The sequence below is a fragment of the Sus scrofa genome, chromosome 17 (genome assembly GCF_000003025.6).
Source record: "Sus scrofa isolate TJ Tabasco breed Duroc chromosome 17, Sscrofa11.1, whole genome shotgun sequence".
Taxonomy (NCBI): Eukaryota; Metazoa; Chordata; class Mammalia; order Artiodactyla; family Suidae; genus Sus; species Sus scrofa.
Window position 1 is genome coordinate 31,516,873 of NC_010459.5, and position 21,784 is coordinate 31,538,656.

At 52.3% G+C, this 21,784-nt stretch overlaps 1 protein-coding gene across 1 annotated transcript; it reads left to right on the forward strand.

Moving 5' to 3' along the window:
- Window positions 149–20,489, forward strand: ADRA1D (adrenoceptor alpha 1D). Its single transcript, NM_001123073.1, is given in 3 exon segments — window positions 149–317; window positions 320–1,258; window positions 19,885–20,489. Coding segments are annotated over 3 exon segments (1,713 nt in total).

Below are 21,784 nucleotides of genomic sequence, written 5' to 3' on the forward strand. Positions count from 1 at the left end.
CGCTCCTCGTCGCAGGAACTGGAGCAGGACCCCGACGGGACCGGCGCGTGGGGCGGGAGCCCCAGCCCCGCGGCTATGCCCTGTGCCCCCCACCCTACCAGTCGCTCGTCCCGCGCCCGGGCCCGGCCCCCGACGGCCGCGCGTTGAGATGACTTTCCGAGACCTCCTGAGCGTCAATTTCGAGGGATCCCGCTCGGACGGCAGCGCCGGGGGCGCCAGCGCGGGCGGCAGCGGGGGTGGCTCCGGCGGCGCGGCTGCCTCGGAGGGCCGGACGGTGGACGGCGTGCCGGGGACCGCGGGCAGCGGCGGCGTGGTGGGGCGGGCAGTGACGAGAACAACCGGAGCTCCGCGGGGGAGCCGGGGGCCGCCGGTGCTGGAGGCGAGGTGAACGGCACGGCGGCCGTCGGGGGGCTGGTGGTGAGCGCGCAGGGCGTGGGCGTGGGCGTCTTCCTGGCCGCCTTCATCCTCATGGCCGTGGCGGGCAACCTGCTGGTCATCCTCTCGGTGGCTTGCAACCGCCATCTGCAGACGGTCACCAACTATTTCATTGTGAACCTGGCCGTGGCCGACCTGCTGCTGAGTGCCACCGTGCTCCCCTTCTCTGCCACTATGGAGGTCCTGGGCTTCTGGGCATTCGGCCGGGCCTTCTGCGACGTGTGGGCCGCCGTGGACGTGCTGTGCTGCACTGCCTCCATCCTCAGCCTCTGCACCATCTCGGTGGACCGGTACGTGGGTGTGCGCCACTCGCTCAAGTACCCCTCCATCATGACCGAGCGCAAGGCGGCCGCCATCCTGGCGCTGCTCTGGGCCGTAGCCATTGTGGTGTCCGTGGGACCGCTGCTGGGCTGGAAGGAGCCGGTACCCCCTGACGAGCGCTTCTGCGGCATCACGGAGGAGGCGGGTTACGCCGTCTTCTCCTCCCTGTGCTCTTTCTACCTGCCCATGGCCGTCATCGTGGTCATGTACTGCCGTGTGTACGTGGTTGCGCGAAGCACCACGCGCAGCCTCGAGGCGGGCGTCAAGCGCGAGCGGGGCAAGGCCTCGGAGGTGGTGCTGCGCATCCACTGCCGCGGCTCAAGCACGGGCACCGACCGGGGCCACGGGGCGATGCGCAGCACCAAGGGCCACACTTTCCGAAGCTCACTGTCCCTACGCCTGCTCAAGTTCTCCCGCGAGAAGAAGGCAGCCAAGACGCTGGCCATCGTCGTGGGCGTCTTCGTGCTCTGCTGGTTCCCCTTTTTCTTCGTCCTACCACTGGGTGAGTGACCCCTCTCCCACCAACCCCTTTCCGTCCTCTCTCAGCTGGTGGCTGTCCCATTCTGGCACCTGGACTTGGATGGTCCTTCCAAGTGGAGGGTGACTCTCCATCTGAATGTCAAAGGTTTACTTAGTAACCTGTCCAGTCTCTTAGGTAGGTGCATGCAAGCTGCTGTGTGAGAGACAGATGAGAGGCCCTTCCTGCTTGCAGGGTTTTATGGGCCTCTGACATTACTGGCCTTCCCCCTTCTTCACTGCCATTACCAAGCCCTGGGCTTGTTTTATGCTCACGACTTCTCTGAATATGAAAGTTCGTAGAAATTTGTGTAGGCATCTGCCTGTGGTATGTGGTGAGCAGTGTATGTGCTTGTCTACATTTCCCCCTCTCTGCACCCCCAGCTGTAAATGCCAGCCTCCAGAGGTGGTGCTCAGGGTGGTGGGCTTACATTCATTCATGGGCCGCCATCCCTGGCCAACCAACACGAACACCAGTGGACACCATAAGCCACCTGCTTTCTCTCAGTTTGGAAGCTGCCCCCTCGGAGGCCCTTCCCAGGGTATCTGTGAATTCCCTGGACTCTCACCTCTGACATCTCCTCTTGGAGGTCAGGGGCGGGGGCGGGGGGCTGTGTGGGAGTGAAAAAGAAAGGGAAAATGTAAGTTATCAAATGGACAAATGGCAAGTTAATATTGTTCATCATTGTTTCTTAAATTTACGGAGTCCTTTAGCACTTTCAGAGAACTTTGCTGTTTCTTTCACAGGCTTCCTTGTAGTCCTAGGAGGTGGGCCAATCTTCCCCCAGGGGGCTTCCTCCCATGCCTTGAGGCCCCTTCTGGACCTGGGGGCTGGGTCAGCACAGGGAGAAGGGGAACAGCATCTCTGGGGACGCATTCTCCCTGAGTCACTTCACCCGTGGCTGCAACTTCAGCCAGCCCACGCCAGGGTCTCCATTGCCTTTCTCAGGCCTGGCTCCTTCTACCCTCTGCTCTGAGTCAGGAAAAGAACAATGGCCTCCCCCTTGCGTCCCTGTAGGCCCTCTCCACACGGCAGTCAGGGTGACCTTTATGCATTATAAATCAGAGTGTCGCTCTTCTACTAAAACCCCTCAATGCTTTTCCACTGCCCTGGGAACAAAATCCAGACTCTCCACTGTAGCCTATGACAGGGTGACCTTCAAGTTTATTATTGTCCAGACCAAAATGAGACATGAATATTTACACCAGGACTGCAGGCATGGACTGGAACAGTGAGGACAAACCCACACATGGGGTCTCCCTTTTGTAAGGAAGGGCCCAAGTGATGAGCCACCCCCCCTCTGACCTCTGACTTCATGGCTTTGCTGCCCTGCCCTTTGCTCTCTGCTCTCAGGCCCTTCTGAATGTCTTCTGGGTCCTTGCCCGCACCAAGCTCATGCCCTTGCACTTGCTCTTCCCTCTGTCTGGTCTGCCTTCCCCAACTCCTTCCTCCTGGCTAACTCCTCATCTTTTAGGTCTCAGCATAAATGTCCCCACTTCTGGCCTCCTCTCATCTCTTCTCTCAATTTCAGTGTCTTCCTCTGTATTTTCTCCCTCAGGCACAAGATTCTCTTCTGTGACTAGTTCCTTTGCTGCAATCACATCTGTGTGTTGCTTGGTTTGGGGTAGGATTCCCTGCCTCCCCCCTGCCCCCAGAAGCTCTGCGGGGCAGGGCTGTGTCATCTGTGTTGTCACCCCAGTGAGCACAGCAGAGAGGCCAGCAGGCTCTCTAGTCCCTAAACCCCTCTGCCTCTGTTTCTTCATCTGCAAAATAGGGATGGCAGTGGTGGTAATGATACCCACTGGCAGGGCTGTGGTGAGACTTGAGTGAGGTATTGTGTGGGACTATATCTGTGTACATGGTGAGTTTGGTGTGTGTGTGCTTTTGCTTTTGTAGTAGATGCTCAACAAATACAAGGTAAAGAATGAATAAATCACCGTAGGGGGAGGGGGAAGAATGAATGGAGCAGGTGGTGGCAAATAGGCAGGCAGGAGAAAGTCAGTGCCCCCCCCCCACTTTGCCAACCCCAGTTGTGACCTGGTCCAGGTGCCCTCAGCCTCCTCTCAGTCCCTAGGTTCATACTAGCCTCCCATCAGGAATGGTCAAGGTGTGTACAGAATGCCACCTCCCTTTTTGTTCTTTTAATATCTTCTAAAATTTTTAGTGACAGAGTAATGCACAGATATGGAGAAAATAATTTAACATGTGCTTGTGTACTTGTAATCACCCATATTAAACAGATGATAACTTTTCACCATAAGATCCCTTTCTCTCTCTTCAAAGAAATAGGACACAGCCACAACTAAATTCCCTCCTTCTGTCCTTTCTTCATTTTCTCTCTCCCTCCACAGAGGTAAACCAGATGTTTATCATGCCCACACCCATGTTTATACTCTTACCACAGACACCTGAATCCCTAATAATAAGTAGTAGATTTTGTGTGTCCTTCACATTTATATAAATTGCACCAGCCCTGCACATAGGTCTTCAGTTTGCCTTTTTCACCCAGAGTTTTCTCGTTGAGATTTATCCATTCTGGTTCATTTTGGCAGCCATGTAGTATTCTATAAGAGAGTATTCCACAGTGTGTTGATGCATTCTCCTGCTGGGTGTTCACTTTTTCTAATTTTTCACTGTTACAGTCAACACTGCAAAAGGCTACAATTTTTTGAGGTGAAGATCGTGTCTCCCTCTTCCAGGAAGTCAGCCCTAAACCTCTGTGACCTGTGCCCTTGCTGGCACTCACCGCTCTTCCCAAGCCCCTCCATCTCCGCTGCTCCTTGCACCTGGCGTGGGAACCCAGGGGCTATCCTTGCTTCCCCTCCCTGCATGTCTGCACTGTGCCCAGCCTCCCAGGGCACCTCACCAAGGCCAGAACAAAGCCTGAGGACACTCCGAATTGAGTGGAATCTGGCAATAATGAGCAAGCTGGACAGAGGCCCAAACAGGGTAACAGAATATTCCGACCTGCCCTGATGTGGTGTGGAGGGCAGGGCAGCAGAGAGAACAGGACGACAGAGCCTGCAGTGGAAGCAGGAGTGGCCCAAGGGCTGTGCAGGAGGGAGCAGGGCCAAGAGGTCCTGTCCCTACCACCACCCCCACCCCAGCTCTTGCCCCAGGCCTGGGAGGAGGGAGGCATCTTTGAAGGAACAGGGAACATTCTAAGCAGCAAATTTTTCGAGGTTTTGGGAGGGGTGGGATGTGGAATCCAAGGGGTTGGCGTGTTTTGGTAGGAGGTGCCTGGCAGGAGGGAAGAGGGTGTTGAGAATTTAGATAAGGGGACCAAGGATGGATAAGGTGCAGAAGTGAATGTAGGGCACCATCTCCTAGAAAGAGGATGGAAGAACAAAGACAAGAGAGGGGTTGGGGAAGGAGCCTTGGGGAGCACCCAGTTTGAAAGAAGCAGGAGGAGGCAGAGAGGGAGAAGCCAGAAGTGGCACTTCCCTCCTCACAGGCCCTGATGCCCACACCAGGTGTACAGAGCAGCAGAGATGAAGGGATTGAGAAAAAGCACTGTGTGCCAGCAAGGGCGATGGACCATGGAAAGAAGGTGCCCAGTAGGGCCACAACCTGGGGTTGCTGAGCAGATCCAGGGTGCCCCTCACCCACATCTGTACACACAAAGCCAAGTGGAAGCAGCAGCCTCAGCCACAGCAATAACATAGCCAGTGAGCAGCCCCACCAGCCCAGAGAATATTGAGAGCCTTGGGAAGGGGACCCAGGGTCCCAGAGGGGCATTGGCACAGAGGGCTGTGACCTGCCAGCTATCACCTGGAATGCTTTAGTCAAGTCAGGGCTGCAGCAGCGAGAGACACAGATAAAGGGTACTGAGGAGTTCCTGTCGGGCTCAGCAGTTAACGAACCTGACTAGCATCCAAACCAAACCTGGATGCAGGTTTGATCCCTGGCCTCGCTCAGTGGGTTGAGGATCTGGTGTTGCCGTGAGCTGTGGTGTAGGTCGCAAACATGGCTTAGATCCCGAGTTGCTGTGGCTCTGGTGTAGCCTGGCGGCTTACAGCACCAATTAGACCCCTGGCCTGGGAACGTCCATATGCCAAGGGTGCAGCCCTTAAAAAAAAAAAAAAAAGAAGGCAAAAAAAAATTTTTAAAAAAGAGTTCTGAGCTGGGGTTCATGGGAGGCCTTTGGGGCCCAAGCTGCTGGGCAGGAAAGACTGAGACACAGACACAAGGCATCAAAAATCCTGAGGGCCTCAACTTCCCTGTGGCAGCAGGCAGGTCTCAGCTCCGTGGGCCTGAAACGTCACATGCCACCCCGTGATTATGAGAGCAGGGCCAGGGAGGGCAGCACCAGCTCCTCTAGGACACTTGGGGAGCTGCATGAGGACAGGAAGTGCCACTTGCCCCCTTGATTGGGTGCCCACCCTCCTGGCATTCTTGGCTGATGCCCTGCTGAGTCATATGCTCCATGCAGAATGACCACACATCCTAGTTTTCCCAGGAAGCTCTGTTGATGCCCCCTTTACTAGTCATGCCCCCTTTCACTTTGGATGATGGAGTATATGCTCACCAATGCTTGGGGTCTTTGGAGGATGGGCTCTTGGCAGCTCTGCCCGGAGAGGTACATGTGCCCTACCCTCACCCCAGCAAGCTGGGTGCCTTGGAGCATCACAGGAAGCTGAGTAAAATTCCCTCCTTACAGGGATTCTTTAGCCTGATGGAGAGGAGCTCACACTTACAGAGTATGTATGGGAAGGGCAGCCATGGGGGCCTGCTTTCTGCAGACATCCACAGAGGACATCCAGGAGAGGGGGCATAGCGTGGACCCCAATTGGACCCCTAACCTGGGAACTTCATATGCCACGGATGCGGCCCTAAAAAGACCAAAAAAAAAAAAAAAAAAGAAAGAAAGAAATGCCAGTCAGGGAGTTCCTGTTGTGGCACAGTGGAAACGATCCAGCTAGTATCCATGAGGATGCAGGTTCATCCCTGTTCTCGCTCAGTGGGTTAAGGATCTGGTGTTGCCGTGAGCCTATGGTGTAGGTTGCAGATTCGGCTTGGATCCCACATTGCTGTGGCTGTAGTGTAAGCTGGCAGCTGTAGCTCTGATTCAACCCCTAGCCTTGAAACTTCCATATGCCACGGATGCAGCCCTAAAAAAATGCAGAAAAAAAAAAAAAAGAACCTGACTAGTATCTATGAGGAATCAGGTTTAATCCCTGGCCTCACTCAGTGGGTTAAGGATCTTCAAGCCATGATGTAGGTCACAGATGCGGCTCGGATCTGGCATTGCTGTGGCTGCGGCATAGGCTGACAGTTGCAGCTCCAATTTGCCCCCTAGCATGGGAACTTCCATATGTCGCAGGTGTAGCCCAAAAATTTTAAAAGAAAGGAAGGAAGAAAGGGAGGGAGAGAGAGAAGGAAGGAAGGAAAGAAAGAAAGAGAGAGAGAAGGAGAGAGAGAGAGAGAAATGCCAGTCAGCCTACGTGCAAATGAGAGGGGGACAGAGAGACAAGAAAAATCCTGCCCCAGGCACCCATCTGCAGAAGAGCTCCCTTTCTCTCCTAACCCTCCAGAGGCCACGTCTCTCCTCTGTGTTTTCATAGCAGCAGCACTTTGCTGAGTCTAGCTTTGGCCTGCCTTGCAAGCACTCGAGCCATGCCCAGAGGTGACCTGTCCACTGAGACCTAGATGCACGCATGTGCGCACATGTGCGCGCCCACACACACGAAGCCCCACCCCTGTCATTCCTAGTGACCATAAGCAGAACCCCAGCTTGCACTCCCATCTCCGTATATACACTGAACAAAACTAAGAAAGTTTTGCTGTCCACAGCCATGTGGATGAATTTTACAAAATGCTCAGCAAAGTATCCAGGTCTGAAACTGCACCATGTGATTCTGTGTATCTCAAGTTCAAAATCAGGCAAAACTAATCAATGAGGATAAAAATTAAGAGGGTGGCTACATGTGTGATGTGGGGTGTTGGGGGTGGGAGGGTAACTGGAAAAGACTGCCAGGAAACCTTCCAAAGGACCGGGGACATTCTATACCTCAGGCTGGGCAGTGACTACATTAGCGTATATATATGTAAAATCATGAATTTGTACTCTTAAAATGTACACATTTTATAAACTTGAGCGTCAGTGTTTTATGCCTTAATGTGAGAGAGAAAGAGAGGAGGAGAGGGGCTGAGAAGGTGAGGGGAGGCAGGAGAAGGCTGTGCTCCATGCTGAGGATGGGTGTCCAGATTGCATGGCACACGTCGGCAGCGGGTGTGGAGGGTAGATTCAACATTTGCATGTGAGAGTGTTGGCCAAGTGCCAAAGGACCCATCTCCACAGGCTCCTTGAGGTGGCCCAGGGGTCCACAGGCAGGGGGTCCATTGCAGCGGGTCCTCAGTAATTGCATTGCTGTGCTCTGATCCAGAAGCCTGAAGAAGAGGCTGGCCTTACGTCTCCTATCTGTGCCTTTGTGGCACCTGGCACAGAGTAGGTTCTCAGTCAGTGTGTGAGAAGGAAGACGTGGCAAAACCCATGGCCTCTTCACGCCCTGCCGTGCCAAGGATCTGGGAGACAAAGCACAGCCCTCTATCATCTTCATCATCATCATCATCACTGTGGTAGGAACACTTAATATGAAACCATCTTAACAAATTTTTAAGTGTACAGTATTGTTGACTCCAGACACAAGGCTTTTCAGCAGATCTGCAGAATTTATTCATCTTGCTTAGCTAAAATTTTATGCCTATTAATTAGCAACTTCCCATTCCCCCCCAACCCCCGCACCTACCATCCACTCACCGATTCTTTGAATTTGACTATTTTAGATACCTTGTGGAAGTGAAGTCATACAGTCCTTCTGTGATTGTAATATAACAGCCTCTGTGTAAAGCAGACTTCCCCTTACTAGCGATGCATTGGGGGTGGCTCCATTTATGTCACCTAAAAAACGTTTTAAACGTAATATCTGACATTTATTGAGTGATTATTATGAACAAGCAATGAGCTAGAGATTTTTTTCCCCATTTTTAAAGATCATGAATAGTTTCAAACACATACATAAATAGAACAGTGTGATGGCCCCCAGACATCTATGACCCAGCTTCATCAAGTATCCGTCCAGAGTTCCCGTCATGGCTCAGCTGTTAATGAACCCGACTAGCATCCATGAGGGTTTGATCCCTGGCCTTGCTCCATGGGTTAAGGATCCAGAATCTAATGTTACCATGAGCTGTGGTGTAGGTCGCAGATGAGGCTCGGATCCACTGTTGGCTGTGGCTGTGGTGTAGGCAAGCAGATTCAGCTCCAGTTCGACCCCTAGCCTGGGAACCTCCATATGTCGTGGGTGTGGCTCTAAAAAGACAAAAGAAAAAGAAAAAAGTATCAATCCAAGGCTGATGCCCACTCACTTTCCACCACTGCTTATTATTTTGAAGAAAATCCCAGATACCATATCAGTTCACCTGTAAATTCTTCAATACATATTTCTAAAAGAACTTTAAAAAAATACAATCCATTATAACACATAGAAATAGCTATTTATTATTATCAAAATATCTTAGTGTTCAAATGATGCCAATTGCCTCATTTTAGTTTTTAGTTATTTGTTTGATTTGGGGTCGAAAAAAGTACATACATAGCATGCAGTTGATTTGCCTCCTCAGTTTCTTTAATTGATAAGCTTCTCCTTCCCTCACTTTTTCCCTTTCAACTTATTTGGTGAAGAAACCAGATTGTGTGTCCCAAAGGAATTACCCACAGTCTGGGGTATGCATCCCTATGGTACCACATAATGTGTCCCCCTGTTCCCTGTACTTCCTGTAAACTGGCTTGATCAGATTCAAGTTCAGTGTTTGGGGCAAGAATTTAAGATTGATCATGGATTCAGATGTAGTCAGCCTGATTCATCCATTATAAAATGTCCTATCAGCCTTCACCATTGACCATGGCCTGGACCAGTTGTGTCACTGGGACTTAAAGTGGTGATATCCAAATGCCGTCATTCCTTCTGCATTTGTAGACTAGAATTCTAAAAAGAATTTGCCACTAGCTATTTGGGCACTTGAAATAGATTCTGCACAGGAGAAGCAGGAGAGCTGCTCCATGTTCCCCTTTATCAAAAGAAGAGTCAATTTCCTAGCAATCAGAATTCCCATTGTGGCTAGTATCCATGAGGATGTGAGTTCTATCCCTGGCCTCGCTCAGTGGGTTAAGGATCCGGCATTGCCACAAGCTGCGGTGTAGGTTGCAGATGTGGCTCAGATCCCCAGTTGCCGTGACTGTGGTGTAGGCTGGCAGCTATAGCTCCAATTTGACCCCTACTCTGGGAAATTCCATGTGCTGAAGGTGCAGTTGTAAAAAGAAAAAAAAAAAAAAAAAAGTCCTAGCAGTCTTTCCAAAGGGGGCCAACAGGTTTTTTAGCACCATGACAAGGTGATTTTTAAATCTGTCACACATTACAGATGTCATCATTTTGCGGTTGGCCAATGGGCACCCTTTCAAATTGGCTCCTGAGACCTTTGGCACCACCCAGAGAGTCCTGAGCTTTCTGGTCTGATGATGTTTCAGACCCAGCTTATACTTTATTTTTTTGCCCTGTACCATTTCTCTAAAGAGCCCTGGTCTCTTTTAGTGGAAAATGATGATTTAAAAGACCACAGTCTGCGCTCTCAGATGTCCATTGACATTAAGTTGGCTACTGACCCAGTGGTCAGAGCTAGGAAATACTTTTGTGTGTGTGTAAAAGAAAAATACACCACTGATGGGGATGGACCTCTGTTCTTGGGCAAGCACAGATCTTCCTCTCCTGAGGGTCTTGTCCTCTGCCCAATTCCTACTGATATGTTTGTCCCAAATTTCTGATGAGCTGTTGATTACTCTGCCTCATTCATTAAAGGCTAGGATACTGGGGTCACATGCTTTCTCCCACATTCTCATTTCCACCCTGGCCACTGGTGTAACTCACTGTACTGAGGCTGATACCCTATGACTCCCCCTCCACCCTTCTTCCCAGGGCCATGCCCAGGCCCATGTGCCCACCTTGATCTTTGTCCCTCCAGATCGTCAGTGAATCTCTGCAACCAGAGTCCATCTTCTGCTCATTGGCTCCCATTATACCTGCTCACTGACCCCAACCTTGACCAAGCCTTCACCTCCCTGCCCCTCACCTTGTCTTTTAGTCACCTCCTTTCCTATAACTCATCACTTCACTGTCTTTTGCCATCTTTTAAATTTTTTTTTAATTCTTTGTCTTTTTTTTTTTTAAGGGGCACAGCCTCAGCACATGGAGGGTCCCAGGCTAGGGGTAATTGGAGCTGTAGCCACTGGCCTATACCACAGCCGCAGCAATGTGGGATCCTTAACCCACTGAGCGAGGCCAGGGATCAAACCTGCATCCTCATGGTTACTAGTCAGGTTCATTACCACTGAGCCATGATGGGAACTCCTTGTTGCTACTTTATTTCCTAGGCCCCCAGAGCCCTTGAGCCCATTCCTTATGAGAAAGTCTCTGAGTTCCTGAGCCCATCTCTGGCTCCACCTGAACCCGCCCCATCCTACTTCATATGCTCACCAAAAAGGTCTCCTTGCAAGCTGCAGGATTTTCCTGCCCTCCTTTGCTCATGGTGACCCAGCAGAATGTTGGCCTGAGCCCCTGAGAGCCAGCATTGCCTAGTGGGCTATGCCCCAGCAGCTCAGTACTGGGACTCCTGGACAGAGTGACCACTGTCTGGGAACCTTCTCTACTCTGGCATAAGCACTGATCTGCCCAGATTCATGAGCCATTTGTCAGTGTGGCTGCAGAGCTGCAAGGTTCATGCTCAGATCAGGCTCATGTTCGACTGAGCACAAGAGCCATTTGGCAGAGACTTCAGCCTTGGGCACACAGAGCTTGGGGTGTGGCCACTCCAAGGCCACAAATCAGGAATTGAGTTAAGTGACGAGAAGGGCAGAGAGGGAAGGTAGAAAGAGAGGAGAGAAAAGGAAGGAGACCAGCTGAAGGGAAATGGGTGGGCCCTGTGTAGGACACTGGACAGGTTTGTGACTAATCTCCCTGCCATGGGCCCCACCAGGCAGCCTCTGTGGCTCTAGGAACTGCCCCTCTCCGCCAGTCCTCATAGCTGCAGAAGGATGTTTAGAGCCAGCCCCACAGAGCTCAAGGCTCCTGAAGCAAACATGGGGGCACAGAAGGACTTCTGATCTATTTGTCTCTCTCAAGCCAGAGGACCACCAGTTACCTCTCACCATGGAAAATTGGCAATGCAAGTAATTCAACATATCTGGCTTGGCAAGCTAGCCCCACAGTACCCTCAACTCATGCCTCCATGTCTTCATGATCCATCTGAGACCTGGACCCTATTCAGGTCACCTCTTCCTGACAGCCTTCCATGATTGTTTCTGCTTCACTGTGGCTTTATCTCTTACCATCTCTCCCTCCTCTTTTCTGTTTCAGCAATCCTAACTTCTTGGTTGTCCTTGAACTTTTCAGGTACCCGGCTGCCTCAAGGCCTCTGTACATGCCCTTTCCTCTGTCTGGAATTCTCTTTCCTCAGGTAGATGCATGACTTACTCCCTCAGAGGGTCTTCAGGTCTCAAATCAAGTGCGCTGTATTGGAAAGGCTCATCTGACTCTTTAAAATATAGCAAAGAGGTCTACTGCTTCCCAGCCTTTCTTGGGCAAGATGCTATTGAGTTCTAGAATTGGAGGTACTAAGTGGGCATCTGAAAGAACTGAGAGAGAGAAAGGGAGTCTAAGGCTGGGAATTCCTTCTCTCCTAGCCCTGCTGGCAGGAAGAGACCTGAATAGCTAAGAGAATGTGGTATTTTTAACTCGTCTCTTTCTGGATGGAGAAAATGGCCGCCTGTGGATAGAAAAGTCACTGGTGAGGGAGGGGGTGGGAAAGGGGAGAGGCTGGGGTGCCACCTGGTTGGCTGCAAACTTTGAACAAGGCTGGCTGTGAATTCTGACCTTCTCTCAAGAAAAAGTTCATTCTGGTGATGCCAAAAGAGTGCTGTTAATCACACAGCTCCCCCCCTTGGCTTCAGCATTGTCACTCTTCAGTGCGGCATGGCCAGATTGGCCAGCTCCAGCCTTAACCAGCATCTCAGCAGCATTTCCTGGGCCTGGACATCACTCTTCCTTAGGAGAGGGGACTCCTGTGATAAGGCTGCAAACCCACACACCTCAACCTCACAGGCTGCCCCAGTTTCCCCAATAGTGCACAGGCCAGGCTAGCCCAGCCAGCATGCCAAAGAGCAGCATAACCTACTGACACAGGAGAGGGCCTGCATCTTCAGACCAGTGGACATTCACCATCCCTGGATGTTAGGTTGGACTCCTGACAGAGGCACCCCAATACAGGGAATTGGGGAAGGCAGGTGGGAACAAGCTTGATGGATGCTCACATGTGGGAACAAGGCCAAGTAGCAGAGAAAAGCAGGCAAGAGCTATATTTGCAGTTATCTCCTACCCATGTCCTGACCATCTCTCCTCTTAGGTGGGTCAGTGTGTCCACTCCCACTCCAGCCTGCGTGGGGAGTGGGTCAGTGTGAAGAAATGGACGTGAACATGCACACTCATGCCACGCCTTTCCCTGCAGTGGGTGAAAGCGTTGAAACAGACCAAGAGCTATTCCCTGGATTATAGGTTTGAGACTAATCAAGAGAGCTTGAAGATGTCCAGGCAAAAACTGTCTTGGGTTATGTCCCTGTATGCAGAGCCTGAGACAGGGGTTCTTATGCAAGTTGAACTGAGGGAGGCTGTCAGAAGGAAGCTGTGAGGAAGGTAGGGAAGTAGGATAGGTCAGGAAAGACTTAAGCCCAGGATATGGTCTCAAAGTCTGTCCTGACCCCCACGGGGAATAAGAATGGCAGCAGAGAATTGTGCCACCTTGAGGCAAAGAGGCTGGTTTTTTCTGACTTCCTGCATTTGTGGTCTCCGTTCCACAGGATACAGGATTGGAGTTCCACTTGTTTCTGGTGTCCGACCCCTGATGGGTGAGGTTGGTCTAGGAGCTTGTACAAGTTTCCTGGTGGGAGGGACTGGTGCCTGCCCACCAGTGGGTGGAGGTGGGACTTGTCCCTCTGGTGGGCGGGGCCATGTCAAAGGGCATGTTGAGAGGCAGCTGTGAGCTCAGTATGATTTCAGGCAGCTTGTCTGCTAATGGGTGGGACTGTGTTCCCACCCTGGTGGTTGTTTGGCCTGAAGTGCCCTAGCACTGAAGCCTGCAGGCTCTTGGGTGGGACTAAAATGGTGACCTCTGAGAGGGTTCACATTCATGATTATTCCCTGGGGTTCTGCCACCAGTGTCCTTGCCCCTACAATGAGCCACAGAGTCTGGCATTTTCTATCCCCGCGTCAGTCTGTGACTGGCTGTGAGCTGCCTCCTTGGTGGGAAGGTATCATCTCCTGGTTGAAGCAGCTCCCATTGGCCCAGGGCAGTTCTCCAAAGAAGGGACAATTATAAGCCATGTAGCAGCCAACACTCACAGCAGCTGGGGCTGGGGGGCACCTGAGCGGGGCACCAGTAACATTGACTTCAAAGCTTAAAGGTGACTTTTGAGCAAAGTCTTGAAGAAGGGGAAGGAGATGGCCCAGAGGTTTACTAGAGCTCCTCCCAGGAGGTTGGGGTCTGTCTGACACTCTCCTGAGATGCAGTGAGCAGGCAATAGCCGTCTGATTGTTTGGATGGGCGTGGGTGCATAGGAGCCAAACTCAATATGACAGGCCACCTTGGAGGTGATGGAGGAGGGCAACAAATGCCACTTGGTAGAGGCAGAATCAAGAACTTCTTAAGGCACAGGCACTGTAGAAACCACTCTCCGCAGACCCCAGGCACTGGAGTTAATCACAGAAGTGCTCCTGGAGAGGTGGTTCTAGACCCCAGTCTGAAGAACCGGGGAGATCCACTGTGGAGAAAGGAGGGCCATCCTCCAGGTCAGCCACGCAAAAGCCCAGAGGTAGGGTTGGGCAGCTGCTGGATGGTATCAAGTGAGTCTCTGTGGCTGCTGACCCCCAAGATCCTGGGAGACCAGGGGAAGTTTTTTTGTTTGTTTTTGTTTTTGTCTTTTTAGGGGTGCATCCTCGGCATATGGAAGTTCCCAGGCCAGGGGTCGAATCAGAGCTACAGAAGGCCTGCACCACAGCCACAGCAACGCAGGATCCGAGCTGCATCTGCGACCTACACCACAGCTCACAGCAATGCCGGATCCTTGACCCACTGAACAAGGCCAGGGATTGAACTCACATCCTCATGGATCCTAGTCGGGTTTGTTACTACTGAGCCACGACGGGAATTCCTTTTTAGCATGTTTTATTATCTGAAACATTTGCATTTTCCTTCTTTTTCCTGTGTATTGCTGCTCTTGCCCTATGAAATATAAGCTTCATGAGGGCAGGATGAGTGTGAGATGCAGCAGACATCCAGGTGGAGGGAAATGTCTGGAAGGCAGTTGGATCTATGAGTCTGGGAATTCGGGGGAGCAGACTGAGCTGGACATAGAACTGTGGACGTTATCTGCCAAAAGTCAGTGAGCCTGGCTGAAACTGCCTGGAGAATGCAAAGAGAAGAGATTGCAAGACGCTTCTTATAAGGGTACAGCCTCACCTGGCAGTGGGGACGTAGGCAAGAAGGAGCAAAGGCAATTGACATGGGGTCAAAACCCCAAGAGAGCAGCACCCTAGAAGCTCCAGCTAAGATGAGAGGTGTCCAGGAGAGACGAGGGCACGGCCTGCGGGTGGGGGGGCTGCATGGAGTGGGGCAAAGTGGATGGGAAGAGGAGACAGAAAAGACGTGTGGACGGAAAGCGGAGAGAGAATGAGGTCACCACCAGAGAACCGGCAAAGAGGGTGCAGCTCTGTCAGGCAAGCTCGCAGGTGGGTCCAGGGCCACGAGTAGGGAACAAGCCCTGGGTGGGGGAGAGACTCCTTTCTCACCGGAAGAAGAGGAGAGAGGCAGGTTTGATGAGTGCCCAGCTTCTGTGTCCTTCTGTTTTCTCTATGAAACAGGAAGTGAGATCACCTGCCCTGGAGATGGGGGAGGGGCCTGCCAGGCCTGTGGAGAGGAGCAAAGGCTCAGAGGAGCCGGTGTGCACAGCAGGGAACGGTGGGCTGAGGCTGTGCAGCAAGGCTGCCGGCACCAGGACCCCCGAGCAGAGGTTGAGGACCCTGAGCCTGCACAGAGTGTAGGTGGATCTCTTCAGAGTTAGGATCTGGCTGGATAAATACAGCCCAAATCCAGAAGGGCTTGGGCATGGAAGGAAGGAGGCAAGAACAGCTGGGGTGCAAGTGAAGGGGGTCTTGGCTAAGCAGGATAGAAGAAATCCAAGGGGCTGGCAGAAGGTCAAGATCAGAGAGAGAGGGTGGGGACAGAAAGCTGCAGTCAGCAGTGGAACGTGGGTTCACATGAAGGAATGGAATGCTTACATGAAGGAAAGGAGAGGAGAGGAGAGGAAAGGAAAGGATCGCCCAGCTGCTATGCGGAGAAAAGGGTTCAGGAGCACAGGGGCAGGAGCAGAGCCCACTTGGAAGGGCACTGCATGTAGATGATGACGGTAGCTGGTACCAGGTGTAAAGTATGAGGATTCAGGACCAACGGGAGTAGGTGATGGAGGGCCTGCAGGGTGTGAGAGAAAGAGGGGTCACAATGTGTGGAGCATCTACAATGTGTCAAGTGTAGTGTGGGGAGCTTGCCATTTAAGGATCAGATAGACGGGAGACCAGTAGTTCCCCGCAGTGTTCTTGCACTCAGAAGTGAGTAGAGGTGCTGGGAGAGGGGGAAGGACAACTAACTCTGCCATCCATCGGGAGGGGCTGGTGTGAGGGAGGCTCCCAGGAGGAGGTGCCAGCAGAGCCAGCACTACCAGGTGGGGGAAGGAGGAAGGGCATCGCAGGATGATCATGTGCAAAGGCACAGAGACAAGATGGGAAGCCCACTGTGGCTAGAGCGGGGCGAGCGGTCAGTGTGGCCACTTAGCTGATGCACAGGAGGACAGAAGAGAATCAGAGAAAGGAGAGCGAGGGGGTGGTGCTGGGCGCCTGGGGGGTGGGAGGTTGAGGGAGGGGGGTCGTATGACCGTGTCTGTTTCCAGTGACAGCTGCCAAGGTGAGTTAGCACAGCTGGGCTTTATACCTGCAAGAGAAGCTGAGGACAATGTGGGGAGTGGAGAGGGAGTCAGCTCAGGGCAGAGAACCGGGCTGCCAGGTACTGAGAGACTGAGGCCCTGTCTCAGAGCCACCCTGTTCCCATTAAGGCTTTCCTGTAGCTGGGGTTCTGGGGCCAGAGAGGCCCGAGAAGGCAAGACAGGCAACAAATGGTCAACGTGAGAGACCAGAACTGAGTGGCTGCAAAGGGGCTTGTCCACTGATGCCCCCACTGCAGGGCAATCCTCTAGGGTCTCAGGACAGTCACCCACCTCATCTGTGGCAAAGGGAAGTGCCCACAACACACCTCCCTGACCCAGAGATCCTTGAAAGAAGCTGTGAGCAGAGGAGAGAACGCTGGGGCAGGCAGAGGGGTAAGGCAGGGGGCAGGGCGGCCGGCGTAGGGGGTAGACTGCAGCCTTAGGCAGAGGGAGGTCGAGACTCAGAACTACCCCTGTGTGAAGGGAACAGAGGAAAAAATCTCGTGGAAGCTGGAGCCCAAGGCACAGATGTCTGTATTTTCCAGGCAAGATGTCTCTGCACAGAGGGGTGAAAGCAAATGAAACCAAATTGTGGCAGCTGCCATCTGTGCCCCACCCATCCCCCCTGTACATGGGTCACCTTCTGCCCCAGCAGCTGCCTCCATCTCTTTACCCAGGATTTCCAGTGTTCGCTTCGGCAGCACATATACTAAAATTTACCCAGGATTTCCAGCAGGCAGGAAGTGTGGAAAATGAACACCCGGAGGGAGCAGCCCAAAGGCTGACTGATGGGAATGGGTGTATAGATACCCCACCTCCCTCACCCCACTGGTGGGGTAACGCTGAGGTTCCTGCTCTCCACAGCCTCCCAGAGGTCCCAGTGGGATTGCACCCCGGTTGCCCACAGCAGTGACTCACTTGTCAACTCCTCTTATTGGCCTTCTTCCCTTCCCTCTCTTTCTCACACTTCACTACTGGTGTTTCGTTTACCTTCTAAATTAACAGCTTGCATTTGAATCCTTGTCTCAGGGTGTGCTTCTGGGAGAGTCCAAAGTAGGACAGAATCTCAGCAGGACACAGTAGGAAAAACTCAGGGCTGAACGGCTGTGTTTGAATCCCAGCTCCTTTTTGTGTAAGGAGTTCCCACTGACAACAGGCTTCTGCATAGGTTGGTTGAGCATAAATTAGAACTTTAATGTTTACGATAAGGTCCAGGGCACACTGCAATAGGCCACGTTGCCCACCAGTCTTAATCAAAACCACGCTGATAAGAAAGCCCTTTGGCTGGCTTTAGGCTCACTGCTGAAAGCATAGTCCCCTGATTTGTCATCCTGGGCTAAATATAAAAGAATTCTGGCCTGAGTCAGAAAGTTATTTTCAGCGCTCTGTCTTACTTTGTAGCTGTGGAGGGATGCTGTTCGGAGGCCTGCCTTTCTGGAGGCTGAGGTCAACCCTGGAGGCCCCCACATTCCAGGGACAACTGCCCAACTCTTCTTCCAAGTGAAATTATCTCCTTAACACACTCCAACTGATGCCCCAGCCTCCCCTAAACCCACCAGGTCTCGGCTTCTGTTCCTGGCCACTTTCCAGAGCTGGGAACAGGGTCCTTCCCAGGGCTGAGGTCTCTTCTCTCAAAAGCCACAGAAACAGGGAAAGGGGTGGGGTGGGTATACAGACTCCTGTATTCATGATGAACCGGTTGAGTCTCCACCCTGAAATTTATGAACTGTCCCAAGATCCTTTGCAGAGAAACATTGTTGTGTATATTCTGCCGAAAAGGAGAGCAAGACTTAGATGGCCAAATAACTTGCTCAGTGCTGTGTGACCAGGGTATGAACATCCTGTGCCAGGTGTTACTGCCTGACACTCCTCTTCCTCCAGTGCCTCCTAGTGCGGAATCCCCACCAGGTGGGAGGTGGGTGATATGAAGGGCCCCCAGCTCATGTCCCTTCAGTAGAGGACCCTGCTCTTATTTCTTCCGGGGCAAGAAAAGAAAGTGGGTCCTATGATTTGTCGAGGACCATGACCCCTGGCCTTCTCAGCCTGGCAGACATGTGAAGCTTTTGCCTAGGATGGGCCACTCCAGCTGTCCACCCTCGACCCCTGCTGCTGCAGAAGACAGGGGGAGGGGGTGGCTGCCATTTCCTGGATGATGCCTTTGCCTTTTGTTAGGTGCCTTTTGGAAACATGACTCCTTCAGGTCCATGATGGGGAAGCCAGGGGAGAGATGTGTGGGGAGGAGGGTCTTCCTGGCACAGCTCAGATCCCAGTGCTCTCTCCCCATCCTGCATGGCACTCTGCTCCCTGTCAAAGCCACCCCAGAAACCTTCCCTAACCACTTCCCACTTCCACTGGGACATACCCACTACCCTGCATTCCAACAGCCCATAGGCATTGTGTTTATTGAGGCTTAATTCTTTTTAGGTTCTGTCTCTCACCTGCTCAAAAATATCCACGGCTCCTAACTACCCACAGAATAAGAGCCAAACTTCCCAGCATTTAAGGCCCATGACCATCTGTCCCAAGTGAGGTTTTCTGAGTATATCCTATAGACATTCCCATGCCCCAAACTTATCCTCCTGCCCACCCGTCCCTTCCATGCCGGATACCCTCTGTCCTTCCTCATGCCTCCTAGCTCCTGTCCATCCTGAGAGCCCTAAGGCCCCCCACCCCAGTATACTAAGCACCGCCATCACCACCCTCCACGTTCCTAGGATATCTGATCAACTTTGCTGCTGAGGGAGTAGGACCTCGGGTGTTTGAGGAGAGCTCAGCACTGTGCCTGGCACGGGGCAAGCCTTGGTTAACATTTAATTCAGGAGTTCTTACCCTTTTTGTGCTCGGGACCACTTGGGGCATCTGGTGAAATCTATGGAGCCCATCTCAGAGTTTCTCTCCCCCCGCCCCGGAACTACTCTTTCAAACACATAAAATAAAATACAAAAGATTGCAGATGAAATCGATTTTATTGAAAATTTTGTCAAAATATTTTTAATTAAAATTTGTGATTTAGTATTAAATGTGCTTCCACGTGAAGGCTTTAAATAACAAGATCCAGTGTGGTGCATTTTAACGGCTGACATTTCCAAATAGGTGCATAGACAATATTTCAAAACATCTGCAACCACTGAAAGTGATAGGAAACCATCAGTGGCAACTGCTAACATTAAGTTGAACCATGATGAAACTGCCAATATTGTACCACTTTTGAGCCACAAAACAGTGATTTCATATCGTCTGTCTAATTCTACTCTCCTTTGTTGCTTACACTCGCGAGAAATGCTCAATTTCAGGTAAATGTGAGTAAAACTGAAGATAAATTTTTTTCTCATCCAAGTTCATGGACATCTTCAAATTATATCAGGGATTCATTGAGGAGAGACAGCTTGAGAGCCCTTAATTCATGACTGGCCAGGGCCCCTGAAAAAGGAGGGTTCGGGGAATAGTGGAGGGGGTGGCTTCTTTGTGCTAGGGGCTGCCTGGGTCTCCCCCTCCCTGGCATCTAACCTGCCTGGGTCTCTGCTCCCTGCAGGCTCCCTGTTCCCGCAGCTGAAGCCCTCGGAGGGCGTCTTCAAGGTTATCTTCTGGCTGGGCTACTTCAACAGCTGCGTGAACCCGCTCATCTACCCCTGCTCCAGCCGCGAGTTCAAGCGCGCCTTCCTTCGCCTCCTGCGCTGCCAGTGCCATCACAGTCGCAGGCGCCGCCGCCCCCTCTGGCGTGCCTACGGTCACCACTGGCTGGCCTCCAACGGCGGCCCGCGCCCCGACTGCGCCCCCGGCCTGGGAGCCGCGCCCCGCGAGGCCCCGCTGGCCCTCCCCGCGCCCGAGGCCACCGACACCCCGAGCGCGCCCGAGGCCCAGGCTCCGGTCGTGGGCCGTCGAAAGCCGCCCTACTCCTTCCGCGATTGGAGGCTGCTCGGGCCGTTCCGGAGACCCACCACGCAGCTGCGTGCCAAGGTTTCCAGCCTGTCGCAGAAGATCCGCGCCGGAAGCGCACCCTGCGCAGAGGCCCCGTGCGCCCTGCGCTCGGAGGTGGAGGCTGTGTCCTTAAACGTCCCCCACGACGCGGCTGAGGGCGCCACCTGGCAGGCCTACGAATTGGCCGACTACAGCCATCTCCGGGAGACTGATATTTAAGGACCCCTGAGCTAGGCCGAGAGAAGTGTGCCAGGGGTGGGTGTAGGTGTGGAGAGGGAGGCTGGCTTTATTCGGGAGGCCAAATGAGAATCAGGGACCCAAAGACTGATCAGGTGGACTGTTCTCTGGCCTCCTTGAGGAACTGAGCTGGGGTGGGGCCCTTGAAGGGTGGAGAGTTTTGGGCTCCCACTCCTGGGCACAGATGCCCGCAGCTCCTTTCGAGGGAGGGGCTGCGGGCTCCTTAGAGCCATTAGTTTCCAATCCCTGTTTGAGAAACACTGCCCCATCCATGCCCTGAACCCTGGGTAGATTGCCCCAAGTATGGCCAGGCAGCCTGTCCCTCCCCTTGCAGAGGAAAGGGCACAGGAGCCCTGACTGGCTGCCCCTAATGCCTCCTCTCCTGAAAACGTCAGTGGGGCCAGGGCTTCTCAATGGACAGGATTTCTCCTACTGCCAACTGGAGGAATCCAGTGGGCCTGCCATTGCCACCCAGAAGCTTTGGTGGCAAATTGGATGACTGTCCTACGAGCCTGTTGTACTAACTCACTGGGCCCACTTTCCCCTCCCAGGGGTTCCACTCTGCCTGCCCCTCATGTTGTCTCCCAAGGGCCTTACTGTTTACACTCAGTATATAGCTTCTTGTACCTGTACCCATCACTTCTTGCTGGGATCTGGAACCATCAAATGGGGAGAGCTTTGTCATTTTTAGACATATTTATTGGTCAGAGGACTTCTATTTTGTCCAGACTGTGCAAACTGTCCTCTTTAGCTTACAGCCTATAAAGAACTATTTTTTGTTTTTCTAAAATCCTTCAAGTACTAAAGGCCCACCACAGGATAGATTGGATCTGTGTTCATCTTTCTAGTTTTAACCTGTCTTTTTAATTGATGGCTGCTGTCCTTTGGGACTTTGAGTATAAGCAGAAGATTTGGGCATTTCATTGGCTTTTAAAACTCATATGATTAGTCTTGGAAACCAAGCAGTGATTATAAGCACAAAGTTTCACTCTTTCAGTCCCTGCAGATGTATCTGTGATGCTCTGAGAGTCTCAGGGTAGCCATCAGTTAAGTGGGTGAAACATTACATGGAAAAATATACAAGCCTAAGTAGGCAAGTGTATATAGTGAGTGAGAGAACACCTACCTAATAATACCATGGTTATTAGCTTTGAATAAAATGTCCAGCACTTGTCATAGTCCCAAGAGACTGCAGGCCATTCAGTCTTCAGCTGGATAATACCAACCACATACATCCAACCAGCATGGGAATGATGACTGTAGCCCAGTGGACCCTT